Source organism: Mixophyes fleayi, chromosome 2, assembly GCF_038048845.1.
Source record: "Mixophyes fleayi isolate aMixFle1 chromosome 2, aMixFle1.hap1, whole genome shotgun sequence".
Taxonomy (NCBI): Eukaryota; Metazoa; Chordata; class Amphibia; order Anura; family Limnodynastidae; genus Mixophyes; species Mixophyes fleayi.
Window position 1 is genome coordinate 43599184 of NC_134403.1, and position 24734 is coordinate 43623917.

At 43.5% G+C, this 24734-nt stretch overlaps 1 protein-coding gene across 6 annotated transcripts in view; it reads left to right on the top strand.

Moving 5' to 3' along the window:
- LOC142140900 (protein mono-ADP-ribosyltransferase PARP4-like) overlaps positions 1 to 24734 on the top strand; it is a 200752-nt gene that overhangs the window by 68578 nt on the left and 107440 nt on the right. For 5 of the 6 annotated variants that reach the window (XM_075198877.1, XM_075198878.1, XM_075198880.1 and 2 more), the window contains exons 28-33: positions 1049 to 1129; positions 2770 to 2865; positions 7978 to 8076; positions 11412 to 11450; positions 12280 to 12327; positions 15619 to 15663. In XM_075198877.1, the coding sequence (XP_075054978.1) occupies positions 1049 to 1129; positions 2770 to 2865; positions 7978 to 8076; positions 11412 to 11450; positions 12280 to 12327; positions 15619 to 15663 (408 nt within the window). The remainder of the gene's footprint in view (positions 1 to 1048; positions 1130 to 2769; positions 2866 to 7977; positions 8077 to 11411; positions 11451 to 12279; positions 12328 to 15618; positions 15664 to 24734) is intronic. The other variant, XM_075198881.1, reaches the window with a different exon arrangement.

Genomic DNA, 24734 nt, shown 5'->3' on the forward strand with positions numbered 1-24734 from the left:
GTTGGTTGACTCCCCTTCTTTGGGACTTTATACTTAGACTGAAGAGGCTACAGGGGGTTGCAGAAGGGAGGGGTTTGTCAGCATGATACATTAACATGTTAACTAGTTAAGTGCCAACTCCACCTCCACTCACACAATCTATGGTAGCAATGTCCCCCAGATGGAATCAGAGAAACGGATTTATTGTGAGTATAAGTACCCAGGTAGTAAAAAGTGATAGTTGGGCAATGAACAGATTAAATATCGGAAAGATTGGAAGCATTTTGACTCACATCATCATCACACACCTACATCATGCATAGTCAACTGTTTAACATGATAAAAGATAACTCCACCCAAATGTATATTTTATTTAGTTAGGTAAAATAAATACCTTGATTATCCATTATGGAGGTGTCCCGGAAATCTGTAAGAGTCTGAGCAGGATATTATCACTCTTGCACAGAGCTAGAATTTTTCATATTTTAGTGTTGGCCCCTTCACAGTGAGCTTCTTATTGGGATGAATGGAATACTTGCAGGGATAAGATAAATAACTCTGTGCTACTTTTAACATTTTATTACACTGATTGTTATATTCCCTACCACTTAAAGAATGGCCCAGTCTTGTGGATTTGTTTGTCACTGTGTCTCCACCTAGAACTGTCTCTCATTACTCCAACCAAACCACACCAGAGGTAGCTGCAGAAATGACTGTCGCCAATGGCTTCTTACGATAGCCAAACACTTTTCCCCCCAACCAGCCACAATTGTTATTCCACTGTCTTTATGTATCAATCGTTCCCCACACTTATATAGTAAGCTCATTTGACCAGGTACATCTTTACATTCTGTTTAAAGTGTTTGTATGTTGTTTATGTTATCTATGTATGTTATTTATCTGTTTAATGATACTCTCATTGTGCTGCACTACATAATATGATGGCACTTTATAAATAAATGATAATGATAAGTAGGAAACCAGAAGCTATGAAAATTATAGGTTCTAGTTGCGAAATACAACCACCTGCCTAACTTCGCACACTCTTGTTCTCCTTCACTCTCTTTAGATACTCCACAAACTTACAGCTCGAGCTCTAATTAGAGATTATGAGGATGGGATTCTGCACGAAAAGGAACATGAGAATGAGGTCAGTACAATGTGTTTAATGGTTGATCATTTTATGAACACAAAATATAGTTTAAATATAAAACACACATGCAATGTGCATGTCGTCTGTTTTTTGTTTGTTTTTTGTATACACTGAACAAAATGTTTACCAAACAGATACCAGTATAATTTATTGACATGCACTAACATTGGATGCAATTCAGTATTCATATTTTGCTAGGCAGTGTCACAGGATCTCAGCAGATAATAGGTGCCTTGGAGGAACAGAGCAGGGTCTTTAGAAAGAGTTGAGTTTATTGCTAAAATATCGCCCTATAAGGAGTTGTTACACACCACTAAATGTAAATGATGACACACACACACACACATATATTGATTGAATACACTTTACATAGGTCCTTGATGCCCTTTTTATATAGGGCAGTGGGTAATCCAACCACCTATTCCTATAATCAGCCCAAGTTGATTCACTTACCGTATATTGCACATGAATCAACCTGGTTCCTGTTCACACTTTTAAAATTTCACTCAGTGATGGGTAGGATGATCCCCTGTCCACACACTGCCAGTGAGAGGGAGGGCTCAGTCCCCTTTCCACTCTCGCATCACTAGTCCAGGCTGGGAGATTTAAATTTGGGATCTAGCCAAGGCAAAATTGGCTCCAGAGGGATGGAAACCAAACCCTGCGGGAGCAGTTTTACTGCTGTAGCTGTCAGAGCTCTTTAAGCTCTGCTGTAGACCTTGGATCTGCAGGTAAGGGGATCAGCACCGCTGCTCTTCAGTCCCCATTTTAGGGAACTGGGTTTTAGTGGTCCAACACCACCATCACCCTTCTTTCATGCTAGTTACTACATGGTTCATGCAAACTCTGCATCTAGCTACTGTGGGGGCTCCCAGGCCTGCCTTCACTGGCTCCAAGCACTTGGAAGCAGGGAAAGCAGTCCACCACTGCCGGGACCCACCAAAGTCATACTGGACCACCAAGAATAGGAGATCCTCTGGCTCCATCGCTCTGGTTTTTATGAGCGGTAACTGGAGCTACCCAAGTCGTCCGATCCCCACTGGTCCCCCAGGATGAATTTTAAATATTAAAACAGTTTAAATATTTATACAAAGTGCCCCATGTAAACATTTATTTTCATAATTTAACCCTTAAGGCTCTGGAATTTAATCTAAAACATGTTCCCAAGCACATGTGGAGGAAGAGGACACCAAGCAACACCCTCTATTTATAATATATATGGCTTTGTGACGGTTTTCTGAGCATTGCTAACTTAAGCTCAGGTTTCTAGATCTCCCGTTCTACCCCTACTTTGCCAGCATCAATGGTAGTTTAGGGCGTTGGTGCATAATGTGGTAGTTAAAGATTTTCCATAGTGAAAACCAGGTTGTCCTTATCATGTTTGATGTCACAGTTATATTTGTCTTGGATGGTGGAGGTATATTAATATGACAAATACATATTCAGCTCTGTTATTACAGGACTCTTGCACAGTTTTTAAGCTGGCCACATGTATTCAAAGATAACGATTAAAATTGTTGTTATGTTCTTCTTTCCCCATAGGATGACTATTTAGCAAATCAGTATGACTATAGCTTGGTGAATGTTGGTGAATTTGGTGATGGTAAATCACTTTGTTTTGTACCCTTCTTGTACAGATGAAGAAACAAGAGTTGAAGTCTTACATTATTGAGCTCAGTGTGCGACACTCAATCGTGACCCAATTCACAAGCTTTGTTGCAGTAGAAAAACGGGTGAGTGTGAAAGCTGAGCAGCCATATCTGCCATAATGTGTTTACTAATTTTTATATATAATAAATAATTATATCTAGAAAATATGGGAAATACAGGAATTTTGTTCAATGCTCATGGGATACGTTATCTTATTGTTGTATTATTAGAAAGTGTCTCTATTTACTATCTGAGGACCATTATTTTTTCTGCATTGAATCCAGTTGAACCAAAATGTATAACGCTCAAAACATAGTTCAATAAATCAGCGTTAAAATGACCGTACCGTACTGACAGTAATACTGCACATTTTTATCGTAGTAACGGTAATAGTGCGCAAGCCGCGTTATTTCTAGAATATCGCGGCCGAATTGAATTGGCCTCTATATGTACTCTACAGACTGAAGCTTTATTGCTGCAGTTGGTAAACGTCCATCCTGATCTTTCACGGTGTTTACCATCTACAAAAGCCTTTGTAGCTTTTGTAAAAGTGCTATTGTTAATATTCAATATTTATATGTAAAGATTTCAAGAGCTTATCAGAACTGAAGATATTTGAGAAATTCTTATCATGAGGTGAGATTACTGTCACGAGCCGCGGCGGTTGACATGGCCGCCACGACTCACTGCCCTAGCGTGTCCGCGTCCCAGCCGTCTCCATGACGATCGGAACGTCACTTCCATCTTCCTCGTCCCGGTTACCTGGGCAACAGCCGGGATGCTTTCTCCTCCCTGGCGCTGCGCCCTTTCGGCTGTCACACAGCCTGGCGTGCGCGCAGTTCTTTAAAAGTAATTGCAGCCTCTTAAGACTGATTTGTAGAAGTAATTACTGCCTCCTGGGCTGATTAGTACAGGTTGGGATCCTGCATCCTCATTGGGTAACATGTATATTTAAGGCAGGGAGGACTTAGCCTCCCTGCCTGTTATAGCGTCTAGTTCCTTGTTAGCTTGCCTGCTCCTGTCTGTGTTGCTGATTGATTTTGGATTGATTCTCTGTGTATGACCCTTTGCTTGATCTCCTGGATTCTGGATTGTTTGCTTAATGCCCTGACCTCTGCCTTGTTATCTGGATTTCCTTTTTATTGCCGCCAGTCCTGACTTATTGCTTGTACCTCACCTCGTCACCTGCTTCGGACCCTAGACCACGGCCTGTTTCTGGCCGCGCTTCGCTTGTCATCAGCCGCTATTCCGCACTATGCTACATTCATGAGCTTGTACTATACTGAGTGTAAGACCTGGGGGCATCTGAGTACCTGTGAGCGCAATGAGCTCTACGGGAAAGGCGGCTCCTATAGATGAAGACTCTACATCCTGTTATACAGGCTCATGTTAGTAGTCATTAACCATAACAGACTCTCCAAGAAACATGCGCCTCAGATCCACAAATCCTCTTCTGTCCCTCTCTGATTAGGAGAGATCAGAAGAGGAGGGCTAGTTCATAGACGATTCTGATTCTGTACAGGTTATGGACCTGGATCAGTACTCCAGACATCAAGGTATTGATGACCTGGTAACCAAAATAACATCAAGAATTTGATGACAGGCGCCAATATATAAAGGGAATTGGCGCCTGTCAGCAAATTCTTGATGTTATTTTGGTTGATATAAGTAGGTTCTGGTGTGACCTTTTTGAATTTGCTACAAGCTGCCTCTGATTACTGTTGCGCCACAGATTTTAGTGTTATTTTATTTTGAAATTGATGACCTGGTAGTAGTAGTGCGTCAGGCCCTGGTCTCTTTCGTAAAGTTAGGAGATACGCAATCTGTTTCCCGCACTCAGTAGAGCTTAAAGAGATTATGGAAGCATCCTGGAAACAGCGTGACCGCAGATTCATTATCACAAGGAGGTTCCTTACTCTGTACCCCTTTCAGAAGGAGGACCTGGCCCGCTGGAAACAGATTCCAAACATGGATACAGCAGTGACACTTTAGCTCGCCACACCACACTCCTAGTGCCGGGAATAGCTGCCCTGCAGGATGCCACCGACCGAAAGATAGAGGGATTTTTAAAATCCATCTATGTTGCAGCAGGCACCTCCTTCAGACCTATGTTGTCATCCGCATGGGTCGCCAGAGCTATGGAATCATGGGCTCACCAGTTGGCGGTAGGATTGCAGGACTCAGACCTGCTCCCCCTTGCCCTACACCTCAAGGATGTTTCCGGATACTTGTACGAAGCTGTCCAAAATGCAGCCTTCATTTCATCTTCTATATCCACATTGGCAATTGCAGCCAGAAGGACTCTGTGGCTGAAGTCTTGGGACGCCGATACAGAATCAAAAAAATCGTCAGAATCACTGCCTTACTGAGCTGCAGTATTATTTGGTCCTGAATTGGAAAATATTATTTGCCAGGCCACTGGAGGCAAAAGTGCCTTTCTTCCAGTGAATGTACCCAAGCCTAGAGTGCAAAGGTTTGGTTCATGCTTTTGGGGGGCGGGGCAGATCCTCCTCTATAGGCCAGGCAAATAGAACCAGACCAACAGGGAACAGGGGACACTCTCACAGAGGTTCACTCCTTCTCTACAAAACGGCCTTCATCCAAGCTTCTGGAAAAGACGGCAGCCTGACTCTCATCCACCACTCCTCGGGGAGGCGGGAGTGGGGGGACTCCTTGCGTCTATTCAAAGATCAGGGGGCTGTGTCCTCCAAGGACTTTTGTATTCACGGGATCATGACGACGGGATACATGATAAACCTGTCGGGTCCAGCCCCTCATTGGTTCTTTGCAACAACCCTACCCCACAACCCAGAAAGGAGATAGGCGATGCTTCTCTATGTCTCCTCTCGTCTTTCGTCTGGGGTCATCTGCCCAGTTCCTGGGCACCAGAAAGGTCAAGGTTTCTACTCCAACCTTTCTCTGGTTCCAAAGCCAGATGACTTATTCCGTCATATTTTAAATATAAAAATGTTAAACCTATACCTGTGAGTGGACAGATTTCGCATGGAATCCCTCCGATCGGTAATCACGTTCCCAATTTGGGAAGGACATGAAACCTTCCTCAGAGTTACGGTGGGATTGGCTCACTACCAATTCCAGGCACTACCTTTTGGCCTCTCCACAGCGCCAAGGGGGTTCACAAAAATAATGCCAGTAATGGCAGCATGTCTTCATTCCAGAGGGGTGAAAATAATACGCTCTATTGATGACCTCCTTATCAAGGTCACATCAGCTCGTCTGTTGAAATAGCACCTGGCACTTACCATCGACTTCCTGGAGAGCAACGGCTGGTTAATAAACCTGCACAAATACCAATTGATTGCCTGCCAGCTGATGACCTTTCTGGGGCTCATCATGGATACCAGCAAGCAAAAAGTATTTCTCCCGGAGGACAAGACCCGATCAATGCAGGACATAACATGGGTTCTGGCCTGCCACAGACCATCCATTCACCTATGCATGCGGCTTCTAGGAAAAATGGTGTCGACCTTCGAGACTATTCCTTACAGTCGATCCCACTCCCACTGCTTCCAATGGGACCTCTTAACAACGTGGTCAGAATCCCATCTGCACTTGGAACACCAACTGATCTGGTTGTCACCCGAAGCGAAGGTGTCCATTTAGTGGTGGATGGTCCAGGACCACCTAGTGTTAGGCAGGTCCTTTGCTCCATGGTCCTGGATCATAGTGACCACAGATGCCAGCCTGCGGGGGTGGGGGGCTGTGGCCCTTCATTTACGACTTCAGGGTCTTTGGTCGATTCAGGTGACCTCCCTCCCAATCAACATTCTGGAATTGAAGCCATTCTGATGGCTCTTCAGGGTGCCCAGACCATCCTTCAGGGATCCCCGGTTGTCTGCAATTCGGCTTATGTCAACAGACAGGGCAGAACTAGAAGTGCAGCAGCAATGTTGGTGGTGGGGAAAATCTTGGCCTGGGCGGAACAACACGTTCCCTCAATCTTGGCGGTGTTCATCCCAGACATTCAGAACTGGTAGGCGGACTATCTGAGCCGACATGCTGTAATGCTGAGGGAGTTGTCACTTCATCCGGAGATCTTCCAGTTGCTGGACCAAAGGCGGGGTCTCAAGGCACAAGTGGAGGGAACCCAGATTCTGCTCAAGAGCAAGGGATCCCTTGACGGTGGCCATAGACATCATGACAATGCCTTGGGATCTCCGGTTGGGCTATCTGTTCCACCCCCCATTCCCATGATTCACCGTGTTGTCAGATGGATCAGGCAGGCGGTACTCCCAGTAATACTGGTGGCTCCCGCTTGGCCGCGTCGAGTATAGTATGCGTACATTCTTTTCATGGCGGTGGGTCAAGGATTTCATCTACCATTCGTGATGACCGCCTTCTCCAAGGACCATTTTGACATCAGCACCTGTCTCGGCTGGCTTTAATGAATGGCATTTGAAGCCAGCCTTTAGCGTTCCAGAGGGTTCTATCCCAGAGTTGTGAACACTCTCTTGCGGGCTCGTAAGCCAGTTTCGGCTTGTATCTACCACCGCATTTGGTGCACCTACATTAGATGGTGTGAGAGACGACTGCCACTTGGCTACTCTTCGTCTCCCATGCTTCCTTGCGTTCGTCCAGGATGGCCTGGATGCAGGCCTTCGTCTGTTCTTTTTATATGTTCAAATCTCTGCCCTTACTGTGTTTTTCCACCTTTGCCTGGCGGACATGCCGGATATACAATCGTTCCTGCAGGGAGTCCTGCATATTCAGCCACCGTATGTCCTGCCCACAGCACCCTGGGATCTCAACCTGGTGCTTAATATGCTCCAAGGCCCTCCATTTGAACCATTGTATTCTGCAGTATGCGGTTCTTAACCTGTAAAATTAGTATTCCTTCTGGCGATTGCATCGGGGCTTTATAATTAAACTGAGGAGCTACAGGGGGTTGCATGGGGAGGGGTCATGATAGCAGTGTCACCCAGATGGAATCGGAGAAACAGATTTATCATAAGTATAAAAATCCTCTTTTCTGACCCGCTTTTTAAGGAAAAGGCTTACAATCTTTATTGTTTAATGCCACAAAGCTATATGATTAAGAATTTTTGCTAATAATAAAAACATATGGTCTAATGTGGTACAAAAATGTGAAATAATTTGCATTTATTTTAGCTGGTATTTGTGGCATTCCCAATGAATCATGACTTGCAATATGAAAGCACTGTTTTATCTTTCAGAGTAAAGAAGACATGAACATTGAACCAAATGTGTTTCAAATTATATCTGCAGAGGATGTGGATATATTGCCGTACATGAATTGGACAGCTGATGAGTCTGTATGTATACCTTTGTCACTTCTGTGTAGACAGTGGAAGAGGAGTAGACCTATAGTCTATGATTGAGAGGCTGAAGGAATTGTGAGAGAAATAGGATGAGAACTAACTTAGGCTGTATCCCTTAAACTAAAGGAGCGGACAGTTTGGGTGAGAAGGGTGTCAACAGTGTGAAAGACTGCAGACAGATTCAACACTAAGGGGTAAATTTATCAAGCTGCGGGTTTGAAAAAATGTAGATGTTGCCTTATAGAACCAATCAGATTCTAGTTGTCATTTAGTACATTCTACAAAATGACAGCTAGAATCTGATTGGTTGCTATAGGCAGCATCTCCACTTTCCTTTTCCTCCTCCATGTCAGCATATACTATGGGGTTAATCCCTACTTGCACGCGAGTCAGGAAAGAAGACCCACCCAGAGGGTATATAGGGCTACACCCCTCCCTCGTTCCTGTGTCTTCTGTTCTGTCCTTGTAGTAGAGTGGGTGTATCTTGTAGTAGAGTCAGGCAGTGCAGGTTTATTGGTTTTCTCTGTTACCTACTTCTATGGCCAGAAGAAGCCAGAGGCTAGGAGATAGCTCCTCCTGAAAACTCTGGCAACTGTACTTCTTGAGTGTTAACAGTGCATAGGTGGGGGGACGGCCTACTCACGGAGTGACACCCTTCTTGGGAGCTTGCATCCCCCGTGCAGTCATATGAGCCTGCATAGGCCCCAATTTCGAAGTGACACCCTCCATATGGGAGAGTGAAGCTTCCGGCAGCCATATGAGCATGTATGGCACCATCTGCAGAGTGACACCCTCCATATAGGAGCTTCCATCCTCCGGCAGCTGCATAACATAGGGCATCTTCTCTAGACCTGTGAGACTTTTGCCAAGATAAGGAGGTTTCATGCCAGACATATTGGCAAAGAAGCAGAGGCTATGGATGCCTGCTCAGTAAACGGCAGTTCAACCAACGCCCATAATCTCTCAAGTGCTATTAAAATAACGAGGGACAGGGTAACTGTAATAGCATTATCACCCTTTTGACCACGCAGAGCTTGGTTCCCTCAGGTGTTATAGCAAGCGGTGCAGAAACACATTCCTTCCACTACAACCAGACCTGATCCATCACGGTCCGATAAACCAGCCAAACCCAGGGTTCTGGAAACTAGCGGTAATGCTATTGAGAGAAGACATTGGAAATACCAATGCTTTCTAGTAGAGTAATCACTACGCTTGAAATGCAAGGAAAAGGTCAACATCCAAGACAGATTATAGAATTTGGGACACTTTTTGTAAATGGTGCTCTGATAAACAGTTTTCATCTAAGGGTCCATCCATAGGTACTATTCTTGAATTCCTGCAAGATGGGCTTGACAAAGAACTAGTGGTTAATACACGAAAGGTCCAAATATCTGCTCTGGGTGCATTATTACACAGAAGGTTGGCCTTAAATAGGTTTGTAAAGAAGTTTCTGCAGGCGGCAAGGAGACCTTTTTATCGCTTACCATGGGACTTGAACCTGGTATTGGAGACCCTGTCAGAAGCATCTTCTGAACCTTTAGAAAGGATTCCCATGAAATCCTTATCATTTAAGCTATTTTTTTCCTAGTATCAATTACCTCAGCGAGGGGAATTTCAGACCTCCAAGCTCTCTGAGCAGAAAAGTTTTTTCTGATTATGTGTGAGGATAAGGTGGTGTTAAAAATTAACCCAAAATTTCTGCCAAAAGTGGTATCACAATTCCATATAAAGAAATTGTTCTACCCTCAACACGTCCAAAACCAAAAAACTCAACAGAAAGGAGATTCATTGTTTGGTCTTGGTCCATGCCATTAAGATTTATTTAAAGAGGACACAGGAGTTTAGGAAAACAGTTGTTTGTTCTAATCAGTGGCAATTAAAAGTAGTCCAGTCTCAAAGGCATCAGTGACAAGATGGATAAAATCTTGCATTAGGGAGAGATACATAGTAAAGAAGGTGGATGTGCCTCAAAGCATAAGAACACATTCAACAGCCAAGGTGACTTCATGGGCATTGCCTCTATGGAATAGTAATGTTACTCCGCACCCTGATCCTCCAAACATACTTTCTCTAAACAATATCAGTTTAATGTCCAAGCTTCAGCAGATGCCAAGTTTTGAAGGAAAGTGTTAAGTACGGTAATAGGACTTAAAAAACAAGAAACAAAAAACAAATATCACACCAAATATTGATTTGATTTAGATTTCTCTTCATTTGAAAATTTTTGGGATCCGCTTTTAAACACTTGTTATCCTGTCCAATTTGATTCTGCACCATAGTGTGCTTTCCCAACCGCCTCGCATTTCTGATTGTCTTTTATCTGTGGGCCAACTCTCCCCTCCTCCTGTTTCTGGTCATTGTTCCACTCTCATTCCTGCTCTATGCCCCCTATACCTTGAAACCTGGTCTGCCCCACTCTAACCTTTTGTATATACTATTGTGGTTATAACTAAAATGTATTTGCAATATACAGTTGAGAGCTTTCCTCAACTATGTAAATAAGATTTTCACATATATAAACAGCACTGTTCCACATTGTGGCTCCAATCGATAACATGATATTGATTATTATATGTAAAATACTAAGATGTATGCAATATGATATGGCCATTAAGATGTATGTAATAGTGTATGGCTTTTTCATGTACATACCAGGAAACATTAGGGGAGCTGGAGGCACAGAGGATCAGCCGAACTTTGGGGTTTAAACTACAAACATTGAAGCGATGATTGAGAAATAGCAAGATAAACGCAGTCAGCTTGGTCATAATATACTCCAAAATTAATTTGTTCTCTCACCTTTTCATAAATCTCTATAATGTACCCTGATCACTAATGCAACATACTAATAGACTAATTTCAGGAAATAAATATTTCTAGCGACAGGAAGGCCTATAAGAAAACATGTTATGTGGCATTGAAATACTTTTTGTAGACGTCAGGTTGTCACATGGATTTTTTCATGGATGTATTTATTCATATATTTTTTAACTAGTAAATTAATTGTACAACAAATGCACACATGTGCTTAAAACATGACTACTAATAGCAGCGCTCATGTATAATTGTAAGATTACATTATGAAGAGGAGAAATGACATGATAGGGTGGCTGCCTGTCCACTGCTAAATTTATGGTATAAGTACTGTGTCTTGGTGATCATTGGATATTCTAATATAAATATTTTTTTTTTCATGTGTTCAAAGACTTTTAATATGGATTAGGTATGGATGGATTAGGTATAAGGAAAAGTGATATAAAGTAAGCATAGTGAGGGTGACAATGTAACCTTCCTCTGACCACCAATGTAATGCAATGTTTTATTTTCAGAAAAGTAAAAGTGTTTCGGATGATGATGACAGTGACATGGTACGTTCTGTTTGTGGTTGTCTCTTGTCTTTTTTTCTTTTTTGCTTTGTTCTAGAGGCTATACATTGTAATGTTGTTGTATGGTTGGGCCATAACTGGCCATGTACTAAAATAATAATAGATGAGGCACATGGCAACAACATAGTACATTCTTTCTGCACATGTGGTTGTCACGTTTCATGTCATCAGTCTTTTTTGGAGGAAATTATTTCTTTTTTGGGTAATCTTTCTTTATTGAGGTGATAACAAGCAATTGTAATCAGTACATCATAAGTCAAAAGCATAAAAGTGTAATAATCAACCTCACAATTTTACATCTTGTATTGAGTAAAAAGAAACAGAATGAAGAAGCAAGAAAGAGGAATGACAAAGAAGGGAAAGAAGAGGAGGGAGCGGAGTGGGTGATGGGGTAGAGGTCGGTACTTAGGACTTTCCGTAAACGCCTATAGGACACCTCGCCAGTGGAAAGAGGCAAAGTAGTTGGGCGGGATTTGCCAACCTATAAGATGGGCCCCTCCAAAATGAGTGAGGAAAGTGGGCCGGGATTAAATACGTGACATGACAGACTGGTAGGAAGGAGACCCTTTAAATTTCAGCCAACGGAGCCACATGACCGTGAAATCAGTTGAGACTTCTGGTTGTCACTTTTCATGTATTTATTTATTTAGATATATTTTAGTTAGAAAATTAATTTAAAAACAAATGCGCTCATCTACTTACAGCATGACTGCTAATTGCAATGCTTCAGTATAATTGGAAGATTACATGTTTTAATTGATAAATATAGATTTACTAATTGTAATGTAAAATTTTCAATATTTTTCTTTAGTTTTCTGTCCTGTATGCGGTTGAGTCTGAGAATGAACACTTACCCCAGGTACTTACTTCTCATTCCAGTCCTCATTCTTTATATAGTTTGTAAGGCCCACCCCCCTCCATCACATGACTTGGCTGGACAGAATGGGATTGCTGCTTTCCACACTGGGTATTTTAAACCACAGTGTAAAACAGCAGTAAGGGATGGGCCATATGTAGCTGCATACAGCATTTTAAAATATACTGAGCAACATTTTGACATCCAAGCAAAGCTGAAGATTCTACGCAGGGGTTTAATTTTGAAAAAAAAAAAGTGAATGAGAAAAAAGAACACTAGAATCTACTCATTTAAAGTACGCAAGTCCACAAAAGCTTTTTCTCTTGTATGAGGCCACCCCCATCACTCTGGATCTATCTGCAGTGGACCATAGAACAGTAATACAGCGCAGTGTTGGTACATTGCTCACTGGTCAGGTCACTAAGAGGTTCCATAAAAGCCCATTCTTCTTCACCAGTCTCTTTAAAGTGCCATTGTTTGGAAGGGGTGGGTTCCTTTTAACACATTTGGAACATTTTGTGTAAAGTTTTTTTTTTTAAAGAATGGATACCAGCCCCTTGTTAAAAGATTTGGCCGTGTTTCGCATAATGCTAGTCGTGTATTCCATCCTATACGTTTGCCAAATCCTAATAGTTACAGCAAAAAGGAAGGGGGGTGTAAAGTTATATTTTTTAATGAATGGATACCAGCCCTTTTAAACACTTTGCATCCCATCCACCATATCTTTCTAAAACTCAGTGTCCATCTGTATCTTATTATTGGGATATTGGAGGATGGAGGCGTGGCCTCACTAATCTCTTTAGTGCTGATGGAAATAGGCTGCAGTGCTGGTAGAACCAGGATCAGCACATACTGCAGCATAGAGCATTCTGGTGCTGTTTTTCTTTCTGTTATTTGCTTAATGCAGCAGGTAGGAAAATACATGAAAATAACAGTAAAAACCAAGAACAGAGCATGCATAGCTTGTTGGGGTACTCCCCTTGGAATCCAATAAGGTTCTCTATGACAGCTCCAGACAGAAGGATAAGGGGGAGCATTCCCATCCACCAAACAAGTCAATATAAATATCTATGGAAGACAGCTCAGTTGAGCTTAGAGCTGGAAGATCAAGCTTAAGGAATTTCCAGGAATAGATCACCACCCTTCTTATGTAAGGAGAGATCATCAAGAAGTCGGTAATCAAAGACATGATTTCTAGAGACTGGTAATTCATGAATAGAATACAAGCGAACGCACAGTGTCTTAAATAAAATGTACCATTTTAAAAATTAGAATACGGTACTAACGATTGATCCCGCAATTTTGGGGTTTTCCCTTATAAAGCACTAATCCTTTAGCAAGATGTTTGCTCTTTCAAGTGGATTGAACTGTAGGATGCTGTCTCAATAATATACATGTTACTACAGGTGCAGCACTGAAGTAACAGCATATGAAGCAACCATTGCTTCATCTGCTGTTGCTTTTGCCTTGGCAATTTGGATAGGTAACTTTGAGACATAGATACAGGACGCCAGCACAGTGCTTTTGAAGGTGGTTGAAAACATGCAGATGTAGAATCCCTCTCTGAGCGATCATTGGATGTTATCAGTCTTTCGGCCAGAGTCAAGTAATAAGCAGTAGTCACAGGAAGATCATTGTGGCTCAGACACTGGTTTGTGGATAAGATAAATATGGAGTGAGGTGTTCAAATTCTGAATGGTGCCAGGCTGAACTTCACAGCTGCCTTACATCCCTTAGACCTTACTCCCAGGGATCCAGGCAGCGCTTAGCAGCTCTCTAGGAAACATACTCCAGATTATGGTCCACCAGTCGCTGGGAACCTCCACAGGACCACAACAGCCTGTATGCCAGGGTTGGAGGGGAGGGTGGTGCTGGGATGTGATGAATGTCAGGAGCCTGGCGAAGATGACATTAATGTAGACATGCGGAGGGGAGAGAGCCTGTGTCAGAATATAGAGAGTGGCAAATCAGTCCCTTTGTGCAGATACAGTCAGAGCAGTAGAAGTGGTGGTGATGTGGTGGTATACAGTCGTATACCGATCCACTTCAACCACAGTATGTATGTAAGAAAATATGTATAAATCATATCTGTTTTTTTCATCAGACAAATCTCATTATACTCTTTGAATATGTCAGTTAATAGTCTCCTTACTAGAGGTTTGTGATCAGAGTATACCCAAGTCATTGTCATTCATGTTTTCCTGACTCTCTTCATTTGATTAAGCAGTAATCAATGTAGCTCTGTGCTGAGATCAAATTTGGCGAAGCATCAAAAAGATGTCAATTGATTCCCAATATTCTATGAAGAAATTTGCACAGTTTGGAGCAAATTTTGATCACGTAGCGCTGGAGGAAAAACAATGTGAAACCAGAAATGATTATGTAAAAAATTAAATGAATGCTACTAAGAATAATCCTCCTTTTATTACTATTTTGTATTTGATAATAGAACAATATCTATAGATTTTGTACCTGTGTTTTGTTTACGAATAGTATTTAAAGAGATTACATTACAAGTTGCTGTAGATAGCCATTATCCCATACACTTGTATCCAAATACCTAAGGCCATCACATTTATCTTTTAAATATAATGTAATTTGTGACCATAGATTGCAAGTGGTTTCCATTTATTCACATAATATCCTAGTTAAGGAATCAAATCCACAAATCCGATATAATTGGCCCTTCAGTGGGGTCCTTTAAACTCTTTGATGCATTGCTGTACTTTAAACATAAGATACTGAGATTCATCTTGGGTGATAATATTCTTCCTGTTATTCAGAGTGAGTATGGTTTAGACTTTAGATCAATGGTTGGATTTGTATTTGTTTGTTGGGGGAGCTGGAGGCACAGAGGATCAGGCAAACTTGGTGTCATTGGGGTTTAAACTACAAACATTAAAGCAATGATCGGGAAAGAGCCAGATAAATAGTCTGGTTGTCACTTTTCATATATGTATTTTTATATTTTTTTTATTTTGGAAATTAATTGAAAAACAATTGCACACATGTACTTACAGCATCACTACTAATAGCAGTGCTCATGTATAATTGTAAGATTACATTATGGAGAGGAGAAATGACATGAGAGAGTGGGTGTCTGTGCACTGCTAAATTTATGATATAAGGACTGTGTCTTGGTGATCATTGGATATTATAATATTTAATATTTTTTTTATGTGATCATTGACTTTTAATATGGAACAGGTATAAGGAAAGTTGATATAGGGGAAGCCTAGTGAGTGAGGGTGACAATGTAACCTTCTGATCACCAATGTGATCTTTTATTTTCAGGAAAGGGAAAAAGAAACTGTTCCTGAAGATGATTTCTCTGACATGGTACGTTCTGTTTGTGTCTCATCTTTTTTTTCCCCCTTTGGGTCTAGAGGACGTACATTGTAATGTTGTTAAATGGTTGGGCCAACACTGGCCATGTACTAAAATAATAATAGATGAGGCACATGGCACCGACATGGTACATTCTTTCTAGATGTGTGGTTGTCACGTCTCAGGTCTGTCTTTTATCCTTTATTTTCATTATGGTCTGGGGGAATTTTTTTTTTTTATATGTTACACAATTGGTTAGTATAAATCTGACCAGCCACTGAGACAAAAGTACATTTTTTTCATTGTGCTACTAATAAACAATCTCTGTGTACAAAAAAAAACACAGAATGGATATAGTAAAAAAATTTAAATAAAATATTCCTGGTAAACCAAACACATTTCATATCTATAAAATGTCCTGATCAGGAAGTACAGTACACTTGTAGATATTAAGGTGTTACACTTTGTGCTGTTCTTTATCTCAGTCATTATAGCAATAATGCAGAGGGACAGTCAATGGGTGTAGCACTATCCCAAAATTATATCCAAAGAGGGCAGACTGCATTTTCTGAAGGTCTGTTCCCCAGACTGCAAGGTACATCCTCAGCCACAGTAAAAACATTGGACAGAGCATGGGGCTTACACAGCCCTATTGTCACACGCCGGTCTCATAGCTAGGTGCCGGCGCTGTGACTTTCCTTTTAAGAACCACGATTGTGCTTGCTTCTGTTTCAGAGACATTACTTTCACACAGGTGTTCCTTGCTACCTTGATATGGACCTCCTCCCGAGGCTCATTGGTCTGGGAGCACTTTTTTAACCTTCCATGGTTATGGACTCGTTGCCTGTTCTACGTGTTACCCACTTTGTTTTAGGATCTGGCTGTATACTGTGATCTCCTGTTTGTCCGTTACCTGCTCGCTGAACTATACGTACTGCAGAAGTTACCTATCATCTTTGGTTCCTGGACGGCTCATCTGTAACTCCTCTCCGTTGTTCATCTGCACGCTCTATTACTATCGTGAGTTGTTTTGCTACACCTGTGCGTAATCTATTGGCTCAAGCTCATCTCTATTCGGCTGACTATATCGCTACATCTCACTGATAGAGCTACTATCAAGTTACCTGTCATCTGTAGTTCCATGTCTGGCACGGTTTATCCTCACTCTGCTGTGTACCTGTTTCCTGGACTGTTATTGTGAACTGCTTGCTGTGCCTGTGGCTATTACTTCAGCTCAAGTTGCGTGCCTCCGTTCAGCTGCCTCATACTACAGTGAACTTACCTTTGCATCTACGTCTGGATTACCTGCTACCTGTAGTTCCACGTACGGTTCAGATACTCCTCACTCCTCTGCTACTTCTAGGCAACATTCTGCTGCATGTGTTTGTGTTCATCCAAGTCCTTGGGTGTTGTTTAATGCTTATTGCTCTGCTACATAAGAATCACCGCGATACCAGAACCACCTGCTATGTTGAATCATTTTTATTCTCGGACCAGCCAAGTTCTATATACTACTCTGTTTGGACTTTAGCTGTACCAGTGATTCACATTCATCTGCTGTGTGTTTCTCTATTGGATCCAAGTATTCTTAATCATCACCTTTGCGTTCAACTGTTGTATTAGTCATCTCATGCGGTTGCCAAGGGTTACCAACTATGAAGTAGCATATGTGATTTGTTTCTGCAATCTGACCAACTGCCGTGTGTTCATTGCTGCCGAGATATTTATATATATATATATATATATATATATATTTTTTTCCGTTTATTCCTGTTGTACCATCAGTCAATACATTACTTGCAGCACTACTACTATCTCCTGTTTTATTATTATCAGTGATGTTTATGAACCATGAACTTTGAATCCTGTGAATATCATCATTCAGAATGTCACTGTGTTCTGCCTCCACAATCCTCTACTAATACTAGTCTGGGAGACCGCGACCTGCGGAATAGGAGCAGCGGAGACCATATTTCCTTGTGGGGATCCCTGGTGAAAACCTCCTATCCGTTAGACTCCGCGCTCCTAGGCAAGTTCTCTATAGTAGAGGAAAGGGATCTACAAAATCGTTCAGAGCCGTGACAGTAAGAACCAGTGGCGGATCCGGGGGGGGGGCGATCGGGGCGATCGCTCCCCCCTAGCAGGGTCTTGCTGCCGGCGGCTGCACACTGTGCAGGTCCGTTCAGCAGTGACAGTGTGCTGCCCGGCTGCTCTGATTGTGTTTTAAACACAATCAGAGCAGCGGGGCAGCACACTGTCACTGTCGAGCGGACCTGCACATACTGTGCAGCCGCCGGCAGCCTTAGAAATTAGAAAGGGGGCGGGGCCTAAATCGCCCCCCCCTAAAATTGCCCGGGGTATAGAAAAGGTCTGGATCCGCCCCTGGTAAGAACAGGCCTAATGTTTGATCCCCCGGTGGAGCCTTCTGCGAAGGATATGCTACAGCATCTAGTGGCTCAAGTTGAACAGCAGGACAATATACAGCGCCAGTTGTTTCAAACTCTTCAGACACACGCTTCAAACAAATCAACTAGCGGTTCCAGTTTCTCCTCCTGAGCAACCTTCGGGACATCAAGTCTCCCTTGTGACTTCCTCTATGCTCAGGTTACGTACTCCGGACAAGTTTGATGGGGACCCTAAATTGTTTCGTGGCTTTATTAATCAGTGTTCAATTCAGTTTGAGCTTCAACCGCAAAATTTTCCCACTGATAAATCTAAAGTGGCATATGTGCTCTCCTTACTAAATGGCCAAGCCTGGGCCTTCCCATTGTGGGAGAGGGATGATCCGCTTCTTTCTAATTATGCATCCTTTCTGTTGACGTTCCGTCGGATTTTCGATGAACCTGGTCAACTCTCCGCCTCCATGGCTATAATCCGTTTACGCCAAGGGAATTACTCAGTGGCACAATATGTCATTGAATTCCGCACATTATCCTCTGAATTGTCTTGGAATGATGAAGCATTGGTGGCTGCTTTCTGGCAGGGGTTATCTGGCCGCATAAAAGACGCCTTAGCCTCCCATGAACTTCCTACTACCTTGGATGCCATTATATCATTATGTAATAAAGTGGACTTACCCTTTGTCACTCACCGGACCGTGAGTGCCTCTTCCCGGACATTTAGGAACCGTGGCCGTCCACCATCCTGAGGGTCTGCGCATGCGCAGCCCTTTTCTATACTTCAGTGTATACCCCTTTAACTTAATTGGCAGATCAGGCAACCTCCCTATATTAAGCACCTGTGGTCACTACCACGTTGCCTGATCTTGGAGTCTCATTCCTCATGAGTCTCTGAAGGTGTTCCTGTATTACTTGTGTATTCAGTGCTGCTGATTCCTGTGGTTTCCAAACCACTTCTACTACTGTGGTTCCATACCACTTCTACCATCAACTGTGTCATCATGACTGTTTGCTGATTCCTATCCGCTGCCTCCGTGCACTCCAGCTTTTACCTCACTCTCCTGCTTCTCATCAAGTCTGTTTGCTGACTACTATCTGCTGCCTATGTGCACTACCGTCTCCTGCTTGCAACTCGCCTGTGTTCAACATCGTGACTGCCAGCTGACTACTATCCGCTGCCTCTGTGCACTACAGTCTCCTGCTTGCAACTCGCCTGTGTTCAACATCGTGACTGCCAGCTGATTACTATCCGCTGCCTCCGTGCACTACACTCTCATCTCATCTTTGCTGTGGCTTCCTCGAGACTGCCGCTTGTCATTACCATCTGCTACACTTCGTGATCTACAGCTCCTGCCCTGCGCTGCACTCCTGTTTCCCATCGCTGTTGGTTCCTGTGGTTGCTACTGGTTACCTCCGTGTGCCGCTGAGTCCTGCCGCTGTGGTCAGCGCTATCGTCCATCTCCTGCTGATCCACTCTCCACGCCTTCACGTGTTCCACTGGCCTCTACCCTCCTGTCAGCACTGGATTTGTATCTCTCCTACTACCCTCTGCTGGATCATCTCCATTCTCCTGGGTTTCCTATGAGTCCAGTTCCACGTGTTGCTGACTCCTGTGGATTCGTGTCCCTGTCGGTCTACTCACCTGTGCGCTGCACCTGCTCGACCGCTGCTTCTCCTATCCAGGGACTTCCTATCCAGTCGGTCTCCAGCCGCTCAGGTACCGCTGCAATCCCATCTGACTGCTACTGCTGAACCACGGTATGCATACTTCTCATTGACTGTGCTGTGTATTGCATATCTTGCTGGACTGTGTTTGGTTCTCTCTGGAGTCTGCTATCCGCTGAGTCTATTGCCATCATTGACTGTGTTATCATTGTGCTGGACTACTTCAAGAGACTTTCTAGATTGCAGACCTGATCAGTCATTTACATATATATATACCTATATTGTGCATATTCCTGTGGATCGTGTATAAGGTGCCTGTGTATATCCTGTGTTGCAGTCTTCCCCCGTGCACCTCCTCACATATATATGCAGTGGTACAACTTGCTGATGTCAGACCACTGATCCCTGTTTCCGGTATCATCTGTTCCATTATCCTCTCACATAGCAGTGGTACAACTTGCTACCCGCAGACCGCTGACTCTCATCACCTCCTTGTTTCTGTTGGACATTCCTCCTCACTATAGCAGTGGTACAACTTGCTATCGCAGACCACTGACTACCTTCACGTGTCCTTGTCCATACAGTTCCTTGTGTATCATTACCTCATTATTACCAGTGTTGCTAGTCATAGACTTTCCTGAGCATCTCATCGGTCATCATTTCATGTTCCGTGATCACCCAGCTACCAGAGTACCCTATTACCATCTACATTGCTCTGGTAAGCCTACCATCTGGTGATCCCTGGGTAAAGACTCCTAGTGCCCGTGACAGTAAGATCAGGCCATGACAGACCCAGATGTGGAACCTACCGACAAAGAGATGCTGCAACATCTGGTTAGCCGTGTGGAGCAACAGGATGCCCGCCAACAGCTGTTACTTCAGTGTTATCAGTCATTAACCTCCCAAGGAACATCTGGACAGACTGTGACAGCTACTACTGAAGCTCCTGTGCTTTCCTCCGTTTCCCCATTGCCATCCCAGGTGTCTATAGCTTCCACGCTTCACCTGCCTACTCCGTCAAAGTACGATGGAGACCCCAAAACTTGTAGGGGTTTCCTTAACCAATGTTCAGTCCATTTTGAGCTCCAACCTCAAAATTTTTCTACCCATCGTTCCAGAGTGGCCTATCTTATCTCCTTGTTTTCAGGACAAGCCCTGGCTTGGGCCTCCCCTCTGTGGGAGAGGAACGATCCAATATTACAAGATAGTGCCAAATTCATTTCTACATTCCGAAGTGTGTTCGATGAACCAGGTCGTGTGACCTCCGCTGCTTCCAGCATCCTCCGTCTGCGACAAGGATCTCATACTGTAGGCCAGTACGTCATTCAATTTAGGATCTTAGCCTCTGAACTTCAGTGGAACACTGAAGCCCTAGTTGCCGCCTTCTGGCAGGGGCTTTCCGATAAAATTAAAGATGCACTGACTACCCAAGAGCTTCCTTCGTCACTTGAAGATTTGATCTCTCTATGCCATCGTGTTGATATGAGATTTCGTGAAAGAGAGGCTGAGAAAACGACTTCTGCTAAAGCACCTTTTCGCTCTAACCCTCAATTTCGTCCAGTGTCACCCGCTGTGATTCCCATGGAGATTGGACGTTCCAAGTTATCTTCTGAGGAGAGGAAACGAAGAGTCAAGAATAGACTCTGTATCTATTGTGCTGATTCCACTCATGTCCTCAGCTCCTGCCCTAAGAGATCGGGAAATGCCAGGCCCTAACTAGTTCTGGAGAGGTGAAGTTAGGGTCCCTGGAGTCCTCTCCATCGTCTATGAAATCTAAAGTCTGCGCTTTTGATGTGACTATTTCCTTTGCTACCAAAACCTTTGAGTCACAGGCATTGATTGATTCCGGAGCAGCAGGAAATTTTATTTCCAAATCGTTAGTTAATCAATGGTCTCTACCAATGATTACCTTAAAAACTCCCATTACTGTGACGGCTATCGATGGATCACGTCTCATCAACGGTCTCATCACCCAGAGTACGTCTCCAGTAACCCTTCAGATTGGTGCTCTGCATCATGAAGAGATATCGTTTTTAATTCTTCCTGTTACGACAAGTCCGATTGTCCTAGGCCTTCCATGGCTTCAGTGTCACTCTCCCCAGATTGACTGGCGCACCCCTCAAGTCACGTCTTGGGGGCCTGAATGTCACCATCATTGCCTTTCCCAAGTCATTCCTCTCAAGGTACAGCAAGCTTCCATTTCAGCTATTTCACCGGGACTCCCTCCTCAATATGCTTCATTTACCGATGTTTTTGATAAAGCTCAGTCTGAACGTCTTCCTCCTCATCGTTCTTGGGATTGTCCGATTGATCTTCTTCCTGGCAAGACTCCTCCCAGAGGCCGGGTCTATCCACTCTCGTTACCTGAAACTCAAGCTACATCTGAATATATACGGGAGAACCTCCAGCGTGGGTTCATTCGACCTTCCACCTCGCCCGCTGGAGCTGGGTTCTTCTTTGTCAAAAAGAAGGATGGATCATTACGCCCTTGTATAGATTTTCGTGGACTCAATGCCATTACTATCAAGAACCGGTATCCCATTCCGTTGATCACTGAGCTATTTGACCGCATCAAGGGAGCCCGTATTTTTACTAAGTTGGATCTTCGTGGTGCTTACAATTTAATCAGAATCCGTTCCGGTGACGAATGGAAGACGGCGTTTAACACCAGAGACGGGCATTACGAATATCTGGTAATGCCTTTCGGGCTATGTAATGCCCCCGCTGTCTTTCAGGGCTTCATTAATGAGATTTTTCGGGACTTATTATATGTATGTGTCGTCGTCTACCTGGACGACATATTGATTTTTTCACAGGACCTGCCTTCTCACCACCAACATGTGGCAGAAGTCCTCTCCAGGCTACGGAAAAATTCATTGTTCTGTAAATTAGAAAAATGTTCATTCGAATTACCCCAGATTCCATTCTTGGGGTATATTGTTTCCGGAGTTGGTCTGAAGATGGATCCTGACAAAGTAAATGCTGTACTACATTGGCCCCAGCCAACTACTCTTCGTGCCATCCAGCGTTTTTTAGGTTTTGCCAATTACTATAGACGCTTCATTCAAGATTTTTCTTCCATTGCATCTCCTATTGTGGCCCTGACTCGTAAAGGGGCTAATCCTAAGCAATGGTCTACTGAGGCTATTCAAGCCTTTCAAACATTAAAAGAGTCCTTCTCTTCGGCTCCAATCCTTCGTCAGCCTGATGTGACACTCCCTTTTTTCCTAGAAGTAGATGCCTCTAATGTGGGCTTAGGAGCTATTCTCTCCCAACGCTCGGAACAGCAAAAATTCCACCCTTGTGCCTTCTATTCTCGGGGTCTCCTACCCGCAGAGAAGAATTATACCATCGGAGACAAGGAATTACTGGCTATCAAAGCCGCATTAGAGGAATGGAGATACTTGTTGGAGGGAGCTCGCCATCCGGTGACGATCTTCACGGATCATAAGAACTTGTCATATCTCCAGTCTGCCCAATGCTTGAACCCTCGTCAAGCAAGATGGTCTCTTTTCTTTTCCCGTTTTGAATTAATAATTACCTTCAAACCAGCTGCCAAGAACAAAAAAGCTGATGCCTTATCTAGAGCCTTTGCTACGTCCTCTGATATAGAAGAGGTTTCCAACCATACCATTCTAGACCCCAAATGTATCTCACTGGCTGCTTCATCCACCAAAACGCTACCATTTGGGAAGACCCTCGTGCCTTCTACTCTAAGGAGGAAAATCCTTTCGTGGTTCCATGCCTCTCGTTTTTCTGGACATGCCGGTGAACACAAGACTTTTGAGATCCTCTCTCGAAGTTACTGGTGGCCTTCAATGAGGAGAGACGTCAAAGAGTTCATTGCTTCCTGTGAATTATGTTCGCAATTCAAATCCTCCCGCAGAACCCCAGCGGGGTTGCTGCGACCACTACCCATTCCGTCCAAACCATGGACCCATATTAGTATGGATTTCGTTACTGACTTACCACCTAGTAAGAACCATAACACTATTTGGGTGGTAGTGGACAGATTTTCGAAGATGGCTCATTTCATCCCTCTGTCTGGTTTGCCTTCCTCGTCTATCCTGGCTGAACATTTCATTAAAGAGATCTTCCGTATCCATGGATGTCCATCTGAGATTGTGTCTGATAGAGGAGTACAATTCGTGTCCAGATTCTGGCGAGCCCTTTGTAAAACCTTGGGCATACGATTAGCACTCTCATCTTCTTACCATCCACAATCCAATGGACAAACCGAACGTGTCAATCAAGATCTTGAGACTTTTATAAGGATATTTTCATCAGCCAATCAAGACAACTGGGTAGAGTTACTCCCTTGGGCTGAGTTCGCCCATAACAACATGTACCATGAGTCATCATCCAAAACTCCATTCTTTGTGGTCTACGGTCACCATCCGTCTTTTCCGGAATTTCCTGCCCTCCCGCCCACCCAAGTTCCTGCGGTGGAGACTGTTTGTCAGACCTTTAAAAATATCTGGTCTCAGGTTAGAACCTGTTTAAAGAAGACATCTGTCAAATATAAATCTTTCGCTGATAAGAAGAGGCGGGCTATTCCACCACTAAAAATTGGAGATCGTGTCTGGTTATCCACAAAAAATATTCGTTTGAAGGTTCCATCCATGAAATTCGCCCCTCGTTTTATTGGTCCATATAGGATCATTCAAGTTATCAATCCAGTATGTGTGAAACTCCTTCTTCCTAAGAGTCTTCGGATTTCTAATGCCTTCCATGTATCTTTGCTCAAACCTCTTATTATCAACCGTTTTTCAACTCCTCCCTCAGCTCCGCAGCCAGTTCAAGTCCATCAGGAGGAGGATTTTGAGATTACCGAGGTACTAGATGCAAAAATTTCGCGAGGAGTCCTCCACTTCCTCGTTCATTGGAAGGGCTTTGGTCCTGAGGAGCGCTCTTGGATCAAAGCTGAAGATCTTAATGCTCCTGCCCTTTTGAAGAAGTTTTACTCCAAAAATCCGGACAAGCCCGGTTCCAGGCGTTCTGTGCCCACCTTTAAAAGGG